This window comes from Mustelus asterias, chromosome 14, assembly GCF_964213995.1.
Source record: "Mustelus asterias chromosome 14, sMusAst1.hap1.1, whole genome shotgun sequence".
In the NCBI taxonomy this organism is placed as follows: domain Eukaryota; kingdom Metazoa; phylum Chordata; class Chondrichthyes; order Carcharhiniformes; family Triakidae; genus Mustelus; species Mustelus asterias.
The window spans coordinates 95,959,093-95,977,505 of record NC_135814.1 but is presented as its reverse complement, the minus strand read 5'-3'; the positions used below and the strand labels follow the sequence as shown (position 1 = coordinate 95,977,505).

Sequence of the window (18,413 nt, the reverse complement as noted above, 5' to 3'; positions counted from 1 at the left end):
TAAAGGGGCAGCCCAAGCTCCCCCATCTTAAACTGCCGGCCGACTCCAACCGTCAGGCCGCGCCCACTGTTAAAGGGATCCTCCCACTTGGGTGTCGCTGACAGGCAAAGAGAACGCCCGCCCTCCCCCGGCTCAAGGGGAGAGGGGGAGGGATGCAAAGCGCCTGCAGAACTCGTAGCAATCTCTCTCTCTCTCGAAATAAGCTAAAAATGCTGACAGCTCTCGGATCATCCAACAAGCGTTTGCTAGGCGCATTTTAATATTTATTTCAGTTTATTTAGTGTCGCAAGTAGGCTGACATTACCATGCATTGAAGTTACTGTGAAATTCCCCCAGTTGCCACGTTCCAGCACCTGTTTAATTACACAGAGAATTTAGCACGGCCAATGCACCTAACCAGCACGTCTTTCGGACTGTGGGAGAAAAGCAGAGCACCCGAAGGAAACTCACGCTGACACGGGGAGAATGTGCAAACTCCACACAACCCCAAGCTGGGAATTGAACCGGGGTCCCTGGCACTGTGAGGTAGCAGTGCTAACCACTGTGCCACTGCCTGTAGCCTCTGGCACAGCAACCCCCATCCCCCCCCCCCCCCCCCCAAGGGCAATACAAATTCAAATTGACCAGCTCCCTCTGGAGCCCATGCAAGGTTCGACAGATCTGACACTGCTCTCAGCAACTCTTCCACATTAACCAATGGCCCGGATTGTTCTCAACCTGGGATGGCCATAGAGTCATTCAGACAAAACGTTACAGCCATAGAAAAGTTACAGCACAAAAAGATCATTCAGCCCATCTTATCCATGCCAGCCCAAGGACACCCAGGTGCCTTTTCTAGTCCCACCCTCCTGCACCCGGTCCATCGCCGTGCAGTTTACAGGTCTCTGCCTCCACCCCCAACTCGGGTGAATTCCAAACACCCGCTGCTACTCTCCTTAAAAGTTTCTTCATGTCTTCTCGCCGTCTTCTGCCACTTATCTTGAATCTATGTCCCCTGGCTCTAGAATTCTCCCAAGGGAAACAATTTTATACACCTCAATCAAGTCACACCCTCAGCCTTCTTCATTCCAAGGAGAATAACCCTAGCCTATCTAACCCCTCCTCGTGGCTACACATGGCTAACCCTAGGCACTGTTCTCTCTCTTTACAGACCTGCTGAGATTTTGCCGCATTTTCTGTTTTTGTTTCAGATTTCAGCGTTCACAGTAATTTACCTTTGTAATTAGGATGGGGTTGTTGGGCAGGGGGAAAACAAGAGGGGAGAAATCGGTCCAGTTGGGATGAATAAACCAAGCACCAATGTTCACTCAACATCCTCTCTCCAATGCCTGGGAATGACACATGGGTTTTGTCCCTTTGGACACAGACACCTACAGTGCAGGAAGCCATTCAACCCATCGAGTCTGCACCAACCACAATCCCACCTAGGCCCTATCCCTATGCATTTACCCGAGCTCATCCCCCTGACACTAAGAGGAAATTTAGCATGGCCAATCCACCTAACCCATACATCTTTGAACTGTGGGAGGCAACTGGAGCATCCAGAGGAAACCCACGCAGACATAGTGAGAATGTGCAAACTCTGCACAGTGATCCAGGCCAGGAACTAAACCCAGGTCCCTGGAACGGTGAAGCAGCAGTGCCAACCACTGTGCCACCCCAAATCACTGGTGCACTGTGGTAAAGCATCAATTGTTGTTAACTGCCTTAGTGCGCCCAGCCATCTCATACAATACAAATAACATAAGCATGACGTTTTGATGGATAATTGTTAAGGACAAAAGAAAAAAGTGTAAAGATAGATCCTTTAAGAACAGGGGCAAGGCACAGGAAAAAAAAGCATCATGCCTTTTACTACTTCTGGTAACTATCCTTAGCCACTATTGTTCACTGCTTGGGTAGCAAAGAAAACAAGGAAATTGTGTGCCCCCCCCGGACAAAAAACATTCACCTGAAAGGGCAGATGATAGCAATTGAATAACCAAAACAATGTTGGAAACTCTTAGCCTGTCTGACTATCGGTGGAGAGAGAATAGAGCCATTGAGTCTGGGGTGACCCTTTAGAGCTAAAGACAAAACAAATTGGATGAGATTTATACTGTATGGGTGGGGTTTAAAGCCAAGATGTCATCAAGAAAAAGGCAATTTAAACGGCAGTGGTAAAAGCTCAGAATGGTGCTAATTGCACCATTCTTAACATTAGCTCTCTGTCCACAGACTCTGTCAGAACTGTGGAGATTTTCCAGCATTTTATTTTTGATTCAAATTCCAGCATCTGCAGTAAGTTGCTTTTATGGTAATTGGAGAACGCCTGCCAATAGTGAATCAAAGTGCTCACACTACAAAGCAACATGACTATCGATGAGGTCAATGCGGCATCAGTCACTCAATGCACCATCTCAAATTCGATCAGGGTGATTTTTTTTTTTGCCCTTCTGGGGTTAGTGAGTTACTGCTCACGATTTCTTCAAAATTTAATACTGCTATGTGACAAGATTGGCGGGGGGGGGGGGGGTAGGGGATGGGTACACATTTTCAGATGACTGATATTTGGACTGGAAGTGAGTGCTATACCACCATTGTACCCCAGTGGAGGTCCCTCTAACAGAGGGATCTCCCCCAATTATCTCGGGGACCTGGGGTGGAGGGTGCTGCACGCAGCAGTGCCGTACAACCGTAGGTTTTTCCGGTACACGGACTCCCGAGACTGCCCTTTCTGTGGCCTCGTGGAATCCGTGGACCATGTCTACGTTCTGTGTTTTAGGCTGCACACCCTTTTTGGTTTCCTCAAACACCTCTTATTGATGTTTTGTTTGCACTTCAGCCCCACGCTCCTGATCTACGGGCACCTGGTGCGGGTCGGGATGCCGACCTCCTCGTGAACCTGCTCCTGGGCCTGGCAAGACGCGCCATCAATAGGTCCAGGCAGCGGGCGATCGACGGGGCCGTCCATCCCGACTGTCTGCCCCTCTACCGCGGCTACATTCGCGGCCAGGTGTCTCTGGAGAGGGAGCATGTGGTGTCCACGGGCGCGGTTGACGCCTTCCGCGACCGCTGGGCGCCGCAAGGGCTGGGGTGTATTATCAACCCTGATAATCACCTTTTGGTTTGACGTTTTAAGTTTCCTTTCGACTTTGTTTTTGGTTCGGGCTGTTCCCCCTTCCTTTTGGGGAGCTGCCCCTTTTACTTTGTCCCTAAGTTAGTTTATTACGTTGGTACCTTAAAAGAGATACCACCATTGTATACAGCAAGTCACTGGCTGTAAAAAAAACTGATCCCAAAAGAGCCTGCTGCCAAAACAAAGATTATAATTACAGCTTAGAAGATCGACCACTGAACTCACCTTTTTGCTATGCTGAATCATAGCACCAGCAATTGATAACTTACACTGAATGCTTGATGACCATGGTAAAATTTTGCCAACTACTTGCAAAATCGTACAAGTTTTTGATCAATTGAATCACCTCAGTGCTCCAAAGTCTTACTGGGCTAATTCATTCAATAGCAATCTCCTCTGTCAATAATAGATCAACTTTTATTTAGTGTCAAAAGTCAGCTTACATTAACACTGCAATGACATTACTGAGAATCATTTAGTCACCACACTCTGGCACCCATTCGGGTACACTGAGGGAGAATTTAGCATGGCCAATGCACCTAACCAGCACGTCTTTCGGACTAGGAGAGGAATTTGGAAGAAACCCACAGACTCGAGGAGAACATGCAGACTCCAGAGTGGCCCAAGCTGGGAATCGAACCCGGCATAGGAGTGAAGAATTATTTGCTGTAGAATAGCTCCTTGGTACATGACAATTTGATTGTTCCAGACATTATTTTCCGTGCCAGTGTTAGATTCTGGGGAAATTCAGGCAGGACCTCCCTGAGAGTATAACTGCGGCACTGATTGGAAGTATATATTCCAAGTTCGGCATCAGTTTTGCACAAGATTTAGCAAATTCATTACTGAAAAAGAAAAACCTGTATTAATATAGCATCTTTCACAACCTCCTGAAGTCTTTGACAAAGGGTCATCTGGACTCGAAACGTCAGCTTTTTTCTCTCCTTATGGATGCTGCCAGACCTGCTGAGATTTTCCAGCATTCTCTTTTGGGATCCTGAAGTCTTACAGCACTTGTCAATTTTGAGTGTAGTTACAATACAGAAAAATAGGCAACCAATTCAAACCAGAAAGTCCTGCAATGTAATAGCTTTACTGATGCTGGTTAAGGGACATATCTTTAGCCAGGGAGATGGGGTGGGGTGTACTAATTTGCTCTTTAAATAATGCAAATGGGATCAAGATCCATCAACACCCACTTCAGGAGCAGGCAAAACCTATGCTTACGAAAACAGAAAATGGTGGAAAATCTCAGCAGGCCTGACAGCATTTGTGGGAAGAGAATAGAGCCACGGTTTTGAGTCTGGATGATCCTTCATCCTACGCTTACGCCTCACCTGAAAAATGGCACCTCCAACAGGACAGCAGAACCTCAACAGCACATTGGAGGTGTCAGCCTAGATTGCATTAGTCTCGGGAGTGAGGATTGAATCCACAGCCTTTAACTCAAAGCAGACACTATCAAATAAAGGTTGACACCTGAGAGGCAAATCAATTGCAGGATTTTACCTGGCTACCCATTAATATCTTGTATGGGGGTGGGGGAGGGGAAATGGCTTAAGGATGATCCAGTAGGTCTCAAGGCTTTGAAGTAAGTGGAACAGAAGATTTCCTATTGTGGGAAAGATTGTAACTACAGGTCTTCAATACAGGGTTGTCACCAAGAAATCCAAATCGAGAATCCAGAAGAGTTCTTCATCAGAAGTATGGAGAAAATGTGGAGTTCAGTACCATAAGTATATGAAACCAACATAGATACATTTAAAGGAAAATCAGACAAGCATTAAAGTTGAGGGTATATAATTGGTTACAACAGTAGATTTAGAGGAAAGATGGGAGGGGTTGAAGTACAACACTGGCATGGACTGGTTAAATGAATGGCCTGGTTCTCTTGTGCTGTCCAGCGCATGAAATTAACACTAGCAAATTTTCAATTCTTAAGAATTTGATCTGCAGTATTGACAACATGGTTTTGAAATTTGCACCTATGGACCATCTCAAGCCCTCAATTCCAAGAGCAAAACACAAATGGACAATCAAGTTGCGAATACTTGTTCACTGCCTCAAATGCAAGAAATTTGGTTGAAAGCAGTGACTTGTATCAAAAGCCAATGAACACAAAGCGCGATTGGTGGTTTAACTCATAGGTTCCATAAACTGTTAGGGACAGGCGTATCCTATTTAGAGGCAAAGGGAAGTCATCAAATACTTCCAGTCAGGTTCATTCAGTAGCTGTACCGACTCCCAACTACCCAGCCAAGATAAACCAGCTCAGCAGATGCGAGGATTGATTCAAAGGTATGCTTTGTATGGTATACCAGAGAATGCAGTTACTAGGATTCAATACCCATCTGGTTCACCAATGTCTTTTAGGGAAGGAAATCTTCCAGCCTACAATGTGACTCCAGAGCCACAGCAATGTGGTCGACTCTCAACTGCCCTCTAAAGGCAACTAGGGATGGGAATAAATGCCAGTGATACTCATGTCCCACAAATGACTAATAAAGTTATCTTGCTGGAAGAGCAAGGTTCCAAAATCAGTTTTAATAGCAAGAACAATAAGAAAACGAACACCATATTTTACCATGCATCAAGGTTTTGCAGCAATTCTTGGCTTCCACATACTTCACAAGGATCAGTGAAAGTGCAGAGTTCTTCCATCATACAACCAGTAGCATGAAGTCTATCGTGCAAGCTGCATTAAGGTCACTGAAAGTTAACTTATTTCTTCCAGGTCTGCATTATTTCCACAAAATATTGCCACCCAAGGCTCTAGCAGGATTGCTTATGACACCAGGAAACCCTCAGTTGCTATTGTGCTTTTTTCCCAATAATGCCACTCCTTTGACCCATGTAACAGTAGCAGCAGTTAAATCTTTCCCCTCTGGGCAATGCAAAGTTTAATGTAATAATCTACTGGCCAAGACAGCTGGTGCACCATTCCAAAAACTAATCTTTCATTTCAATTCCATAAAGCAAATAGTAGGCTGGAAATCCTACAATTACCCTCCTTCCACCCCCCCCAGCCTATTTCATTATCTTTGAATTTGTATGCCTCAAACTCTACTCTCAAAACCAGCAAAATTTGGCCGAATGCAACAGGGGGCAAGTGAAACAACAGAATTGGCAAGTGAAATCAGTCCTGCCATATTCAACTTTTACAGTCAGTTTGACCCAGTAGCAGCAATGTTATGCCCAGGTTCTTTCAGACCAGCTATCAAAAATCAAGGTTGGCGTGGGAGATAACATGCACGATGTGAACAGCAGAAAGTTCTTACTGCTCCAGTCAACGCTGGTCCTTAAAAAATTAACAGGTTGGATTGGTTGGTCAATTCTCAGTTGCTGTTTTGAAGGGTTTAGAGTTGCTGCACCCTAGCTTCAATAAAACAGATTACATTTCAAATTTAACCACTTGAGCTGTGAAGTGGAATGGGACCCACCAAGGATGTGCAAAATTCATGTACAAAATCAAATTATTTTCAAAAAGGGTGAACATTTCAATAAGTCATAGCATTTTGACAACAGCTCAGATTTTTCAATCAATGGCTAAGCAAGAACCTCAATGGTACATTAAAGGATCCTGATCTGTTGCAAAATATTTGCAAACATTCCATTTTCACAATTTCTTCAGGATCAGGTTGGTCAAGTAGTATTCATTGTTAAATACCCCGTTACATGACATTAAATACCCTGTTAGCAACATTTAAGACTTTTCATGTGTCTATCCAGATCAGACAGGGAATAGAAGGTGGTTGGTCTAGATAGGACAGCATGATTGGCACAGGCTTGGAGGGCCGAAGGGCCTGTTCCTGTGCAGTACTGTTCTTTGTACGCCCTAGTGAACAAAGCTCAACTTTTCATGGGGTTCGTATCAGGGATGAGAGAACAAAGGAGGAAAAACAATCTACTTCACTGCAGCTCACAGTGCAGCTTGTGTACAAGGAGGGAATGACAGACTGCATGTTGATCCATGTTTGCATTGAATCCTTGAGTTGCAGACAGACTGAGGGGTAAGTGACAGAATGCTAACCTCCTTCTGAGGTCCCCAGTATCAGTCGCCAAGTCAATTAGATTCAAGAAATGCTGAAGGCACTGGATACAGCAAAGCTCATGGGTCCTGACAATATTTCAGCACTAGTACTGAAGACTTGTACTTGCAAACTAGGCATGCACCTTGTCAAACCATTCCAGCAATTGCTGACAATATGCTAAGTTGCCCAGGTGTTCAAAGTCTATAAAAAGCAGGACAAATCCTACCTGAACCATTACTGCCCAGTCAACAACATTGATGGGATTGTACTGTCAACAAAAGCAATAACCTGCACACACTAACACCAGCTTTGGGTTCCATCATGGCCACTTGACTCAATCTCATTACAGCCTTTGTCCAAACATGGACAACAGTACTCAGGAGGCAAGTTGGGTGACTGTCCTTGACACCAAGCCTTAGCAAAATTGGTTATTGGCTGAAAACACTCCATTGGTTGAAGCTGCACCTAACAAGATGGTTGCAGTTGGAGGTCAACCATCTCAAACCCAAGATATCACCGCTGGAATTACTCAGGGTAGTGTCTTGGATCCAATCATCTTCAGTCGTTTTGTCAATGACCTCTCCTCCCTCAGTCAGAAGTAGGGATGTTGTTAGATGATCTCTCAGCACCATGCGTGCAATGCCTCAGATACTGCAATAGGTTGTATCCATATGCAGCAAGACAACATACAGGCTAAGGGGCAAGTAACATTCACACGATACAAGGGGCAGGCAAAGAAAATCTCCAACAAAGGAGATCTAGTCATCTCCCTCTGACATTACCATCACTGAATACCAACACCCTGGGATCAACATTGACTAGAAACTTAACCAACCATATACTTTTACATGGGGTCAGAGACTGGGAATTTTGCAGTAACTCATCTCCTGGGCAGCAGAGTAGTTAGCACTGCTGTCACACAGCACTAGTCTGTGTGGAGTCTATATGCTCTCCCCATGTTTGCATGGGTTTCCTCCAGATGCTCCAGTTTTGTCCCAGTCCAAAGATGTGCAGGTTAGGCGAATTGGCCATGCTAAATTGCCCCATGTCAGGGGGATTAACGGGCAATTATGTGGGGTTACAGGGATACAGCCAGGGTGAGATGGTTGTCAGCGCAGGCTTGATGGTTTGAATGGCCTCCTTCTGCACTGTAGGAATTCTATGACTTTGCAAAACCAGTTTATCTGTAATCAGGTGTGGCAAAATACTCTCCACTTACCTGGATGAGGATAGCTCCAACACTCAAGAAGCTCCACACCATCCAAGGCAAAGCAGGCCACATGATCAACACTGCACCTTCACTCAGGTGACAAGTCAAAAACTTGACTCCAATCTGTCATGTCACAAAGATGAAAATAAACGCCATCCTTTAAAAGCCAACCAACTTCACAATTTTAAAAGCTCCCAATCCTATCAAATTTTAAACCATAAGGCATGAAAAGTGGTGACAGTCATTGAATGAAAGCAAATGAAACCTGCTAAAATCAGTAGGAATCGAATAATCTATCCCAGAGCAGTTTAGTCTGTTGTAGTGACAAGTAGATTTAATTTGCATCACCAGACTAGAGTTACTAACCATAGAAAGCACCATCATTCAAATTATGAAGAACCAAAGTGCAAGCCTGTTAACTTTTATTACTGGCAGATTATTTTGAATTTGAAAAGTCTTGCACATTTCACGGAGAGCTGCCAGTTATGCACTTGATCAGTCTTCAAAGTTCAACTGCTCCAACAAATCTAACACCACAGGAATAAGCTTGCATTGTCAAAACGGGCACAAACGATATTCCACAGGAAGGAAAACAGAACTAGTTGTATCAAATTTTGTAAAAGGTTGTCATGCCGTGATGCAACTTGTGCAGTATGAGTGGAGGCCCTGACCAGGTATGCACCTTTCCAACACCTCCGACAAATGCCAATTTTAGGAAGGCTGGAGCAAAAGAAATTCCGGGACAAACTTCTGATCTCCCAATCAGCTTGCTTGGTCTTCTGAATTTCAGTCCCACAAAACAATAAGACACCGGACCAGGTCAAGCTCTGGACAAGCCAATTTTTATTAAGTGTTCATTAGTTGCTGTTTTACACTTTGTTGAAGGCTGCCACATCAACAGATTGCACGAAATCTTCAAATGCAGTGATAGTTTCTTCCAGCATATCTGTCCCCACCTGAAAAGAAATACTCCATTAGAATATTCTAGGCTGTAATCTGCAAGGAGAGTTCACAATATATTCATATGCACTTTGAAGTAACAAAGCTGCAGTTGGAAATTAGAACAAGCAATAAGGAAAACAATTGAGGAAATAGGGAAACCAGGTCAGAGAAAGAACTGCAGTTAACTCATTCTTCACCCTGAATTCAACGGAATTCAATTTAACCAATGGTAGTTTATACAACATTTTAAATTGGAAGCACCAAGATTCCACTGCACCCAATCAGCAAACAGAAACGCTGATAACCACAAATCATTATGCATCTTCAAGAGCAGATAGATGAAACTGGTATGTCAGATTTGAAACCAGTTCCTACTCAACTCTGGGATCTCTGATGCTTTCCCCAGACCCAGAGGCTACTGGGATATCTCAAACAAGTACATGGAAATAACAGTGTGGAGGGACTGCAACTAGACTCTTAGGAATCCCACGGACATGTTATGTGCTCACCACATTCATATCCAACCCAGCCTAATGTTCCAAGTCCTACTTTAAGAATATGCACGAGGACCACCAAAACCAGTGCTTTCATTTTAGTTCACTTGTCTCAGTAAACGAGCATCATATTCTTGGCAAGAGTGATCTCTGAATTGCAACAGCACTGTTACACAGCAGTGTGACTAGATCAGCTAATACAAGCCGTACAACAATTTCAACATTCAATCCTGACAGCCTGAAGCAGTTCTTAATTAAGAATACAGGACTGAAAGAAGCTTCCAGGAAGGGAAAAAGAAAACCCTACCTATAAAACTCAAGAAATGTGCCTCAAAGTACTGACGTTCCCATGTTATTTTATCCAAAGTCAAAAATCAAATACTGTACCCTGCCATCTCAAATTTCACATATTTCTGAAAGGGAAACACAGCCCATGTTTTCACATCAATTCTCACCCCCCCGCCCCGCCGCCAAGACCACTCCAAAACTGAATTTGCATCAACACCTCTCACTTCAACCACCTTCCTTCCCAATGTTCTGCAAGAGCAGTCAGCACAAAAATCAGTTCTTGACAGCACTTGGGTTTGGCCACTCAAAGAAACATTGAACACATCAATCAGCTGCCCAATCTTTTCAGCAATATCAATTTAGCACTTGTGTTATCGAACTTGCCAACATTTCACAACAGATTAAAATTAATAATACATGCAAAGCACACCAGTATTTTAGTATAACTTTCAAGCATTAGCTATTTAAGAAATGGAAATGCAGTTGCTTTGTTGAAATTTGTTTGCTAAACAGTAACTGAAACCACATTCTTACCTTGTCATCTTCAACTACACATTGAATCTGTAGCTTCTTGATGCCATAGCCCACTGGAACTAGTTTGGCTGCAATGGAATAGACAAGCTTAAGAGAATGCACTAAGGCAACTACCCTCCCATAACCAGATTCAATCAAACTCACAGCAAAAAAGCCAACTCTTATAGGCAATGTCTGTACCATCACTGCATTCTGATCAGTACTTTCTTGCCAGTTAATTCTGCAAAGTAAAGCCAATTCCACGTCCAGGAATTAAAACCTTAACATGGCAATGAGGTGTGGAGAATTCAAGTTAGTTAATAAACAAAACCCGCCCTTCCTTCACCTTTATGAATTATATTTTCTGAACTGCATTCCGACATTCAACTGTTTCCAGTTAATCTACAGTTCAGGAAATCTAGATACACAAGTTTGTCACATCAAGAAAAATGGAAATGGGGCTGGAAGGGTTCAGTTGTTCTGGATAGAAGATCACATACAAGTTGCATAAGATGAAAGGGATAGAACCAACGCCAATGAAATACCAACTCTTGATGCAAAATCTACATGCAATTAGCATCATTTGGGAAAATCTACCAAAATAAATACAAATAGTGTCTATTTTGTTACAAACTGAAACCATGTGTCAGGATTCAGAATGCTAACAACGCAGCTCAAGTGAAAACCAACTTATTATCAGGATTATGGCCAATATTCCTGCCTTAAGCTGCAACATAATCAACCTGACAATGAAAGGCTCAAGCCAGTATGGTAATTAGCACCGCCGATAGCTGCAACTTCCAAGTCAGGGTGTGAAAATTTGGAGTGTTGTGATGGACAAGAGATACTGCATCTTGCAGTCAGAAGGGGATTGGCTTATGGTACCCTGGTGTTGTCCAACATTCGATGCAGGTCAGTCAGCTGGAAGCCTAATAAACTTGTATTCGCCCAGGCTGACAGTCTAAAGGACCTGCTAAATATCAATGGTCCCAAAAGCTGGCCTTAGAGTTGTGCATCTGTCAATGGTGCAGCTCTCATAATAGAATCACAACCAAAGAGACCATCCTGATTTGCATTTCTGTTAAACGGAAATCAAATACTCACAAGAGCCCCAAACCAAGCCATCCATTATTACGGAACGTACACACTCCTCCAATTTGTTCATGTCCGTTTCATCGTCCCATGGTTTCACATCAAGCAAAATAGATGATTTAGCAATGAGTGCTGGCTCTGAAAGCAAATATCATAAATTAAGTGTGGCTATTCCATGTTACGGTTCAGATTCCAATTACATGTACCACAGTAATGTAGCGTATTTACCTCAATTAGTTTTATGCCTCAAGTGGTAATGTCAGTGTCTATGTACCACCCTACTCTAATCTCAGCTGCATATCCTTCTAGTCCTTTCTCATGCATTTTCCTGGTTTCTTTTTAAAAGTTATGCTTTTCAGCTCAAAGCAGTTGCCTCAAAATCGCAAACTCAAATGTATTAACAATCTAGAATCCAAAATGCCAATTAAAAAGCTGTATGTTAATAGCAATGCAAGTTGAGTTTAAATAGCCCACAAATGCTCAAATACTGGTAAAAGTGTTGCAGTTAAAATAGGTTTATCATTGGAATACACACTTAATACGGTAATTTATTAACACGAATATCCACAAACACAAGTTTTTAAAACACCCAATCTCCTCCCAACTGCAGAAACACTGGTTCTGTCAGATTATATCAATTCACATCACTGATTCAGTCGAAAGATGGTGAATTGGAATCATCATTAAAACCATTTCATTTCACAGCTCTACCAGCATAAATCCACTTAATGAGGCGACAGGGTATCCTCAGTACACAATGTGCTGCACTAAAAATTAAGCCTTTTTTCCTGTGCACTCTTGCTATCTAGTGAGCATCTATCTGACTCAAACTGTCCACATAAAGAACCTCAAGAAAACAGCTGCAAGTTATGTGAATCATATTTCTGTACATTACCACAGCATTTGCATAACACTAATCGACACCACAGACCCATATTGGGAGACAGCATAATGAAGCCTTCTTTGCTTCAGATCACTTTACTAAATTAATACTTACTTTTGGATTTTTTAGCTTCATATTGAGCTAGCCGCTCGTCCTTGATCCTCTTGGTCTCTGCACTTTCCTGCAAGAAACAGATGGATGTAAATTAAGTGCACTCACAGTGGAACTTTAAAAATACAATTAAATATTGGACTGGTTTTGTCAGATTAAGAGCATAATCATTAATTCAGCCGAAAGATGGTAATTATAGAATCATCATGAAAACCAGTCTCAGACACCAGGAAACCGCAAACAAACTAAAGTGATAGGCCACTGGCAGGTTTAACTGATTTGGAACTTAGGCCTAACTTCTCGTGCTACTACCAAAATAGACAAATAGCTGCTAAACTGAGACTTCCAACTGATCATGATCCTGGAGGCAGATCACAATTTGTTTGGCACTAACTCAACATATCCAACTTTGTGATCAATCCAACAAGTCTAAAACTGGGCGGCATGGTAGCACAGTGGTTAGCACTGCTGCTTCACAGCTCCAGGGGCCTGGGTTCAATTCCCGGCTTGGGTCACTGTGTGGAGTTTGCACATTCTCCCTGTGTCAGTGTGGGTTTCCTCCGGTTTCCTCCCACAGTCCAAAGATGTGCGGGTTAGGTTGATTGGCCATGCTAAATTGCCCCTTAGTGTCCTGAGATGCGTAAATTAGAGGGATTAGCAGGTAAATATGTAGGGATAGGGCCTGGGTGGGATTGTGGTCAGTGCAGACTCGATGGGCCAAATGGCCTCTTTCTGCACTGTAGGGATTCTATGTTGAATCATTACAGTTGGAGATACTTTGTACCTCCATCATACCATAGATTTTAATGGCAGAGTTTAAGGGCTGGGTTACTTAAAATACAAGAGGTCTGAAGACATTGAATTCCGGGTTCATGAACAGTGTTTCGACCTGCAAGTGAACAAGGATCAGAAAAATGAAGGGGGCTATCTAAGGATTGCACAACACTACATCTAGCAAAAGTAGCCTCAATTCGACATTTGTCTCAGATACTCAGGCCAGGAGGAATTCGGTCAGCAAGGGTCAAAGTCAGGAAAAAGAGCCGCACAGAACCCACCTCCTCATCATCAGATCCAAAGAGGTCAATGTCATCATCGTCATCTTCCACAGTTTTTGCTGGTGTTGTATCTGCTACATTTTGTGGGCCATATTTACCAAGCGGCTGCTTAACACCTGGAAGACTGTCAGTGGTTTAAAGGTCAGAAATGCAATTTAAAAATTGTCAAATATCAGAACTGTAACTAAATCGTACTGGTTTAGATTGAACCATAAACTGCCAATCATGCAGCATTTGCAATCTCACCACACCATGCTTTCAACCCTCCCTCCCCCAAGTTACCACAGGAGACATCAGAATCTGCCTCCATATATACACACAGAAAATTACTTTGGATAGAAAATCTCTGCTCCAGCGACCCCAACACAACTTTTTCTAAATTACAAAATATTTCATGGTCAGTGAAGCACACTGGAACACATGGCTGCGAAAGACATTAATGATATAAATGCACATCTATCAATTGTTTCAGAATCATTTGATTTCTGGTAGGATATCAAGTTAGATGAGAGACTTTTAGAAGGCAATAAACTGTCAGAATTGTGAAAATAATATTTCAGGCCATGTAATATAAATCCCAGCTCAGAAAATTGCAGCCACAAATAAAACTGACAGGGGCTGAGACACACACCAACTGGAATAATCTGGGAGAGTTGATGCAGGCTCAAATGGTCTGCTACTGCGCTATATTATTCGAGGACATATCTACTGCCAAGTGAATAATTCAAGCAAATCAACATCAGCCTGAAAGCAAACAGTGCCAAAATTAAAATATTCTGAATTATAAACTTGTTTGACATTTTTAAATCTATCGAAACGTAATTGAACTCAAAACAGCAGTTAGATTTTTCCTCTTTTTAGGTCAACTGAAGTGGCACACTCAAGAACAAGTCTGAATTATGCATATAACTAGCCAATTGCACCATTTAAAGAACAGCATCCACCTTGATCATACACTTCTCAAATATCATGAAAACAATGGACAGGTTTATGCATCTCAGCACTTGTTTGGTAATCTTACCAATGAAATTACTACCCAACAGTCACCATTCCAGTTACACACCATGTAAAGCACCCGAGTCAGGATAAAGTATCAGAAACAACTTGCAGTACGACATACCAAGCCTTTGTGCTTTCATAGGACAGGATGTGATTGTACCACCGGAGTGCATGGTAGAAGTCAGCCGAAGGTGGAGCGTCAAGAGCTTCAAACACAGCTATATCAGCTTGAGATGGAACATACCTTGAAAAAAAAAATTATATCATTCAAAAAAATAACAAACAGGAGTTGCATATACCAAACTAACTTTGTAATTTATCTATTAGTTTTGAGGGGGCAGTGTTTCCCAGGGTGAATGGGGGGCACCAGACAGGAGGGAGGGTGCACCCGAGAGGTTGGGAAGGGGGGGGGGGGGGGGGGGGAGAGAGAGACGAGAGGTTGGGAGGTGGGGAGGTGACGAGAGGTGGGGGGGGGGGGGGGACGAGAGGTGGGGGGGGGGGACGAGAGGTGGGGGGGGGGGGGACGAGAGGTGGGGGGGGGGGACGAGAGGTGGGGGGGGGGGACGAGAGGTGGGGGGGGGGACGAGAGGTGGGGGGGGGGACGAGAGGTGGGGGGGGGGGACGAGAGGTGGGGGGGGGGGACGAGAGGTGGGGGGGGGGGACGAGAGGTGGGGGGGGGGGACGAGAGGTGGGGGGGGGGACGAGAGGTGGGGGGGGGGGACGAGAGGTGGGGGGGGGGACGAGAGGTGGGGGGGGGGGACGAGAGGTGGGGGGGGGGGACGAGAGGTGGGGGGGGGGGGACGAGAGGTGGGGGGGGGGGACGAGAGGTGGGGGGGGGGACGAGAGGTGGGGGGGGGGGACGAGAGGTGGGGGGGGGGGACGAGAGGTGGGGGGGGGGGACGAGAGGTGGGGGGGGGGGACGAGAGGTGGGGGGGGGGGACGAGAGGTGGGGGGGGGGGACGAGAGGTGGGGGGGGGGGACGAGAGGTGGGGGGGGGGGACGAGAGGTGGGGGGGGGGACGAGAGGTGGGGGGGGGGGACGAGAGGTGGGGGGGGGGGGACGAGAGGTGGGGGGACGGACGAGAGGTGGGGGGGGGGGACGAGAGGTGGGGGGGGGGACGAGAGGTGGGGGGGGGGGACGAGAGGTGGGGGGGGGGGGACGAGAGGGGGGGGGGGACGAGAGGGGGGGGGGGACGAGAGGGGGGGGGGGGACGAGAGGGGGGGGGGGGGACGAGAGGGGGGGGGGGACGAGAGGGGGGGGGGACGAGAGGTGGGGGGGGGGGGGACGAGAGGTGGGGGGGGGGGGACGAGAGGTGGGGGGGGGGGGACGAGAGGTGGGGGGGGGGGACGAGAGGTGGGGGGGGGGGACGAGAGGTGGGGGGGGGGACGAGAGGTGGGGGGGGGGACGAGAGGTGGGGGGGGGGGACGAGAGGTGGGGGGGGGACGAGAGGTGGGGGGGGGGGACGAGAGGTGGGGGGGGGGGACGAGAGGTGGGGGGGGGGGACGAGAGGTGGGGGGGGGGGACGAGAGGTGGGGGGGGGGACGAGAGGTGGGGGGGGGGGGACGAGAGGTGGGGGGGAGTGGGGGACGAGAGGTGGGGAGGGGGGACGAGAGGTGGGGGGGGGGGGACGAGAGGTGGGGGGGGGGGGACGAGAGGTGGGGGGGGGGGACGAGAGGTGGGGGGGGGGACGAGAGGTGGGGGGGGGGGACGAGAGGTGGGGGGGGGGGACGAGAGGTGGGGGGGGGGGGACGAGAGGTGGGGGGGGGGGACGAGAGGTGGGGGGGGGGACGAGAGGTGGGGGGGGGGACGAGAGGTGGGGGGGGGACGAGAGGTGGGGGGGGGGACGAGAGGTGGGGGGGGAAGGGGGACGAGAGGTGGGGGGGGGGACGAGAGGTGGGGGGGGGACACGAGAGGTGGGGGGGGGACACGAGAGGTGGGGGGGGGACACGAGAGGTGGGGGGGGGGGACACGAGAGGTGGGGGGGGGGACACGAGAGGTGGGGGGGGGACACGAGAGGTGGGGGGGGGACACGAGAGGTGGGGGGGGGACACGAGAGGTGGGGGGGGGACACGAGAGGTGGGGGGGGGACACGAGAGGTGGGGGGGGGACACGAGAGGTGGGGGGGGGACACGAGAGGTGGGGGGGGGACACGAGAGGTGGGGGGGGACACGAGAGGTGGGGGGGGGGACACGAGAGGGACAGAAGGGGGGGGGACACGAGAGGTGGGGGGGGGACACGAGAGGTGGGGGGGGGACACGAGAGGTGGGGGGGGACACGAGAGGTGGGGGGGGGACACGAGAGGTGGGGGGGGGACACGAGAGGTGGGGGGGGGACACGAGAGGTGGGGGGGGGACACGAGAGGTGGGGACACAAGTGGGGGGGGACACGAGAGGTGGGGGGGGGACACGAGAGGTGGGGGGGGGACACGAGAGGTGGGGGGGGACACGAGAGGTGGGGGGGGGACACGAGAGGTGGGGGGGGGACACGAGAGGTGGGGGGGGGACACGAGAGGTGGGGGGGGGACACGAGAGGTGGGGGGGGGACACGAGAGGTGGGGGGGGGACACGAGAGGTGGGGGGGGGACACGAGAGGTGGGGGGGGACACGAGAGGTGGGGGGGGGACACGAGAGGTGGGGAGTAGGGGGGGGACACGAGAGGTGGGGGGGGGACACGAGAGGTGGGGGGGGGACACGAGAGGTGGGGGGGGGACACGAGAGGTGGGGGGGGGACACGAGAGGTGGGGGGGGGACACGAGAGGTGGGGGGGGGACACGAGAGGTGGGGGGGGGACACGAGAGGTGGGGGGGGGACACGAGAGGTGGGGGGGGGACACGAGAGGTGGGGGGGGGACGGGGACGAGAGGTGGGGGGGGGGACACGAGAGGTGGGGGGGGGGACACGAGAGGTGGGGGGGGGGACACGAGAGGTGGGGGGGGGGACGAGAGGTGGGGGGGGGGACGAGAGGTGGGGGGGGGGGACGAGAGGTGGGGGGGGGGACGAGAGGTGGGGGGGGGGACGAGAGGTGGGGGGGGGGACGAGAGGTGGGGGGGGGACGAGAGGTGGGGGGGGGACGAGAGGTGGGGGGGGGGACGAGAGGTGGGGGGGGGGACGAGAGGTGGGGGGGGGGACGAGAGGTGGGGGGGGGACGAGAGGTGGGGGGGGGGACGAGAGGTGGGGGGGGGGACGAGAGGTGGGGGGGGGGGACGAGAGGTGGGGGACGAAGGGGGGGGGACGAGAGGTAGGGGGGGGGGGGGGACGAGAGGTAGGGGGGGGGGGGGACGAGAGGTAGGGGGGGGGGGGGGACGAGAGGTAGGGGGGGGGGGGGACGAGAGGTAGGGGGGGGGAAGGGGGGGGACGAGAGGTAGGGGGGGGGGGGGGACGAGAGGTAGGGGGGGGGGGGGGGACGAGAGGTAGGGGGGGGGGGGGACGAGAGGTAGGGGGGGGGAAGGGGGGGGGACGAGAGGTAGGGGGGGGGGGGGGACGAGAGGTAGGGGGGGGGGGGGGACGAGAGGTGGGGGGGGGACGAGAGGTAGGGGGGGGGGGGGGACGAGAGGTAGCGGGGGGGGGACGTGGGGGGGGGGCGGTGTTGTGCGATATATAAAGTGTGCGATGATTAGGCCGCAGGAGGCCCCACACCGAGCATCTTCCCGGCGGCGCCATTGTCCGCTCCACAGCCCCG

At 49.0% G+C, this 18,413-nt stretch overlaps 1 protein-coding gene across 1 annotated transcript in view; it reads right to left on the bottom strand.

Moving 5' to 3' along the window:
* Positions 1 to 9,184: 9,184 nt before the first annotated feature.
* The window catches only part of eef1b2 (eukaryotic translation elongation factor 1 beta 2), a 14,661-nt gene continuing 5,432 nt past the window's right edge, over positions 9,185 to 18,413 (bottom strand). The window contains exons 3-8 of the mRNA XM_078229133.1: positions 14,858 to 14,980; positions 13,738 to 13,861; positions 12,686 to 12,752; positions 11,701 to 11,826; positions 10,618 to 10,685; positions 9,185 to 9,315 (exon numbers count right to left, since the gene is read on the bottom strand). Of these exons, the coding sequence (XP_078085259.1) occupies positions 9,229 to 9,315; positions 10,618 to 10,685; positions 11,701 to 11,826; positions 12,686 to 12,752; positions 13,738 to 13,861; positions 14,858 to 14,980 (595 nt within the window). The 3' untranslated portion in view covers positions 9,185 to 9,228. The remainder of the gene's footprint in view (positions 9,316 to 10,617; positions 10,686 to 11,700; positions 11,827 to 12,685; positions 12,753 to 13,737; positions 13,862 to 14,857; positions 14,981 to 18,413) is intronic.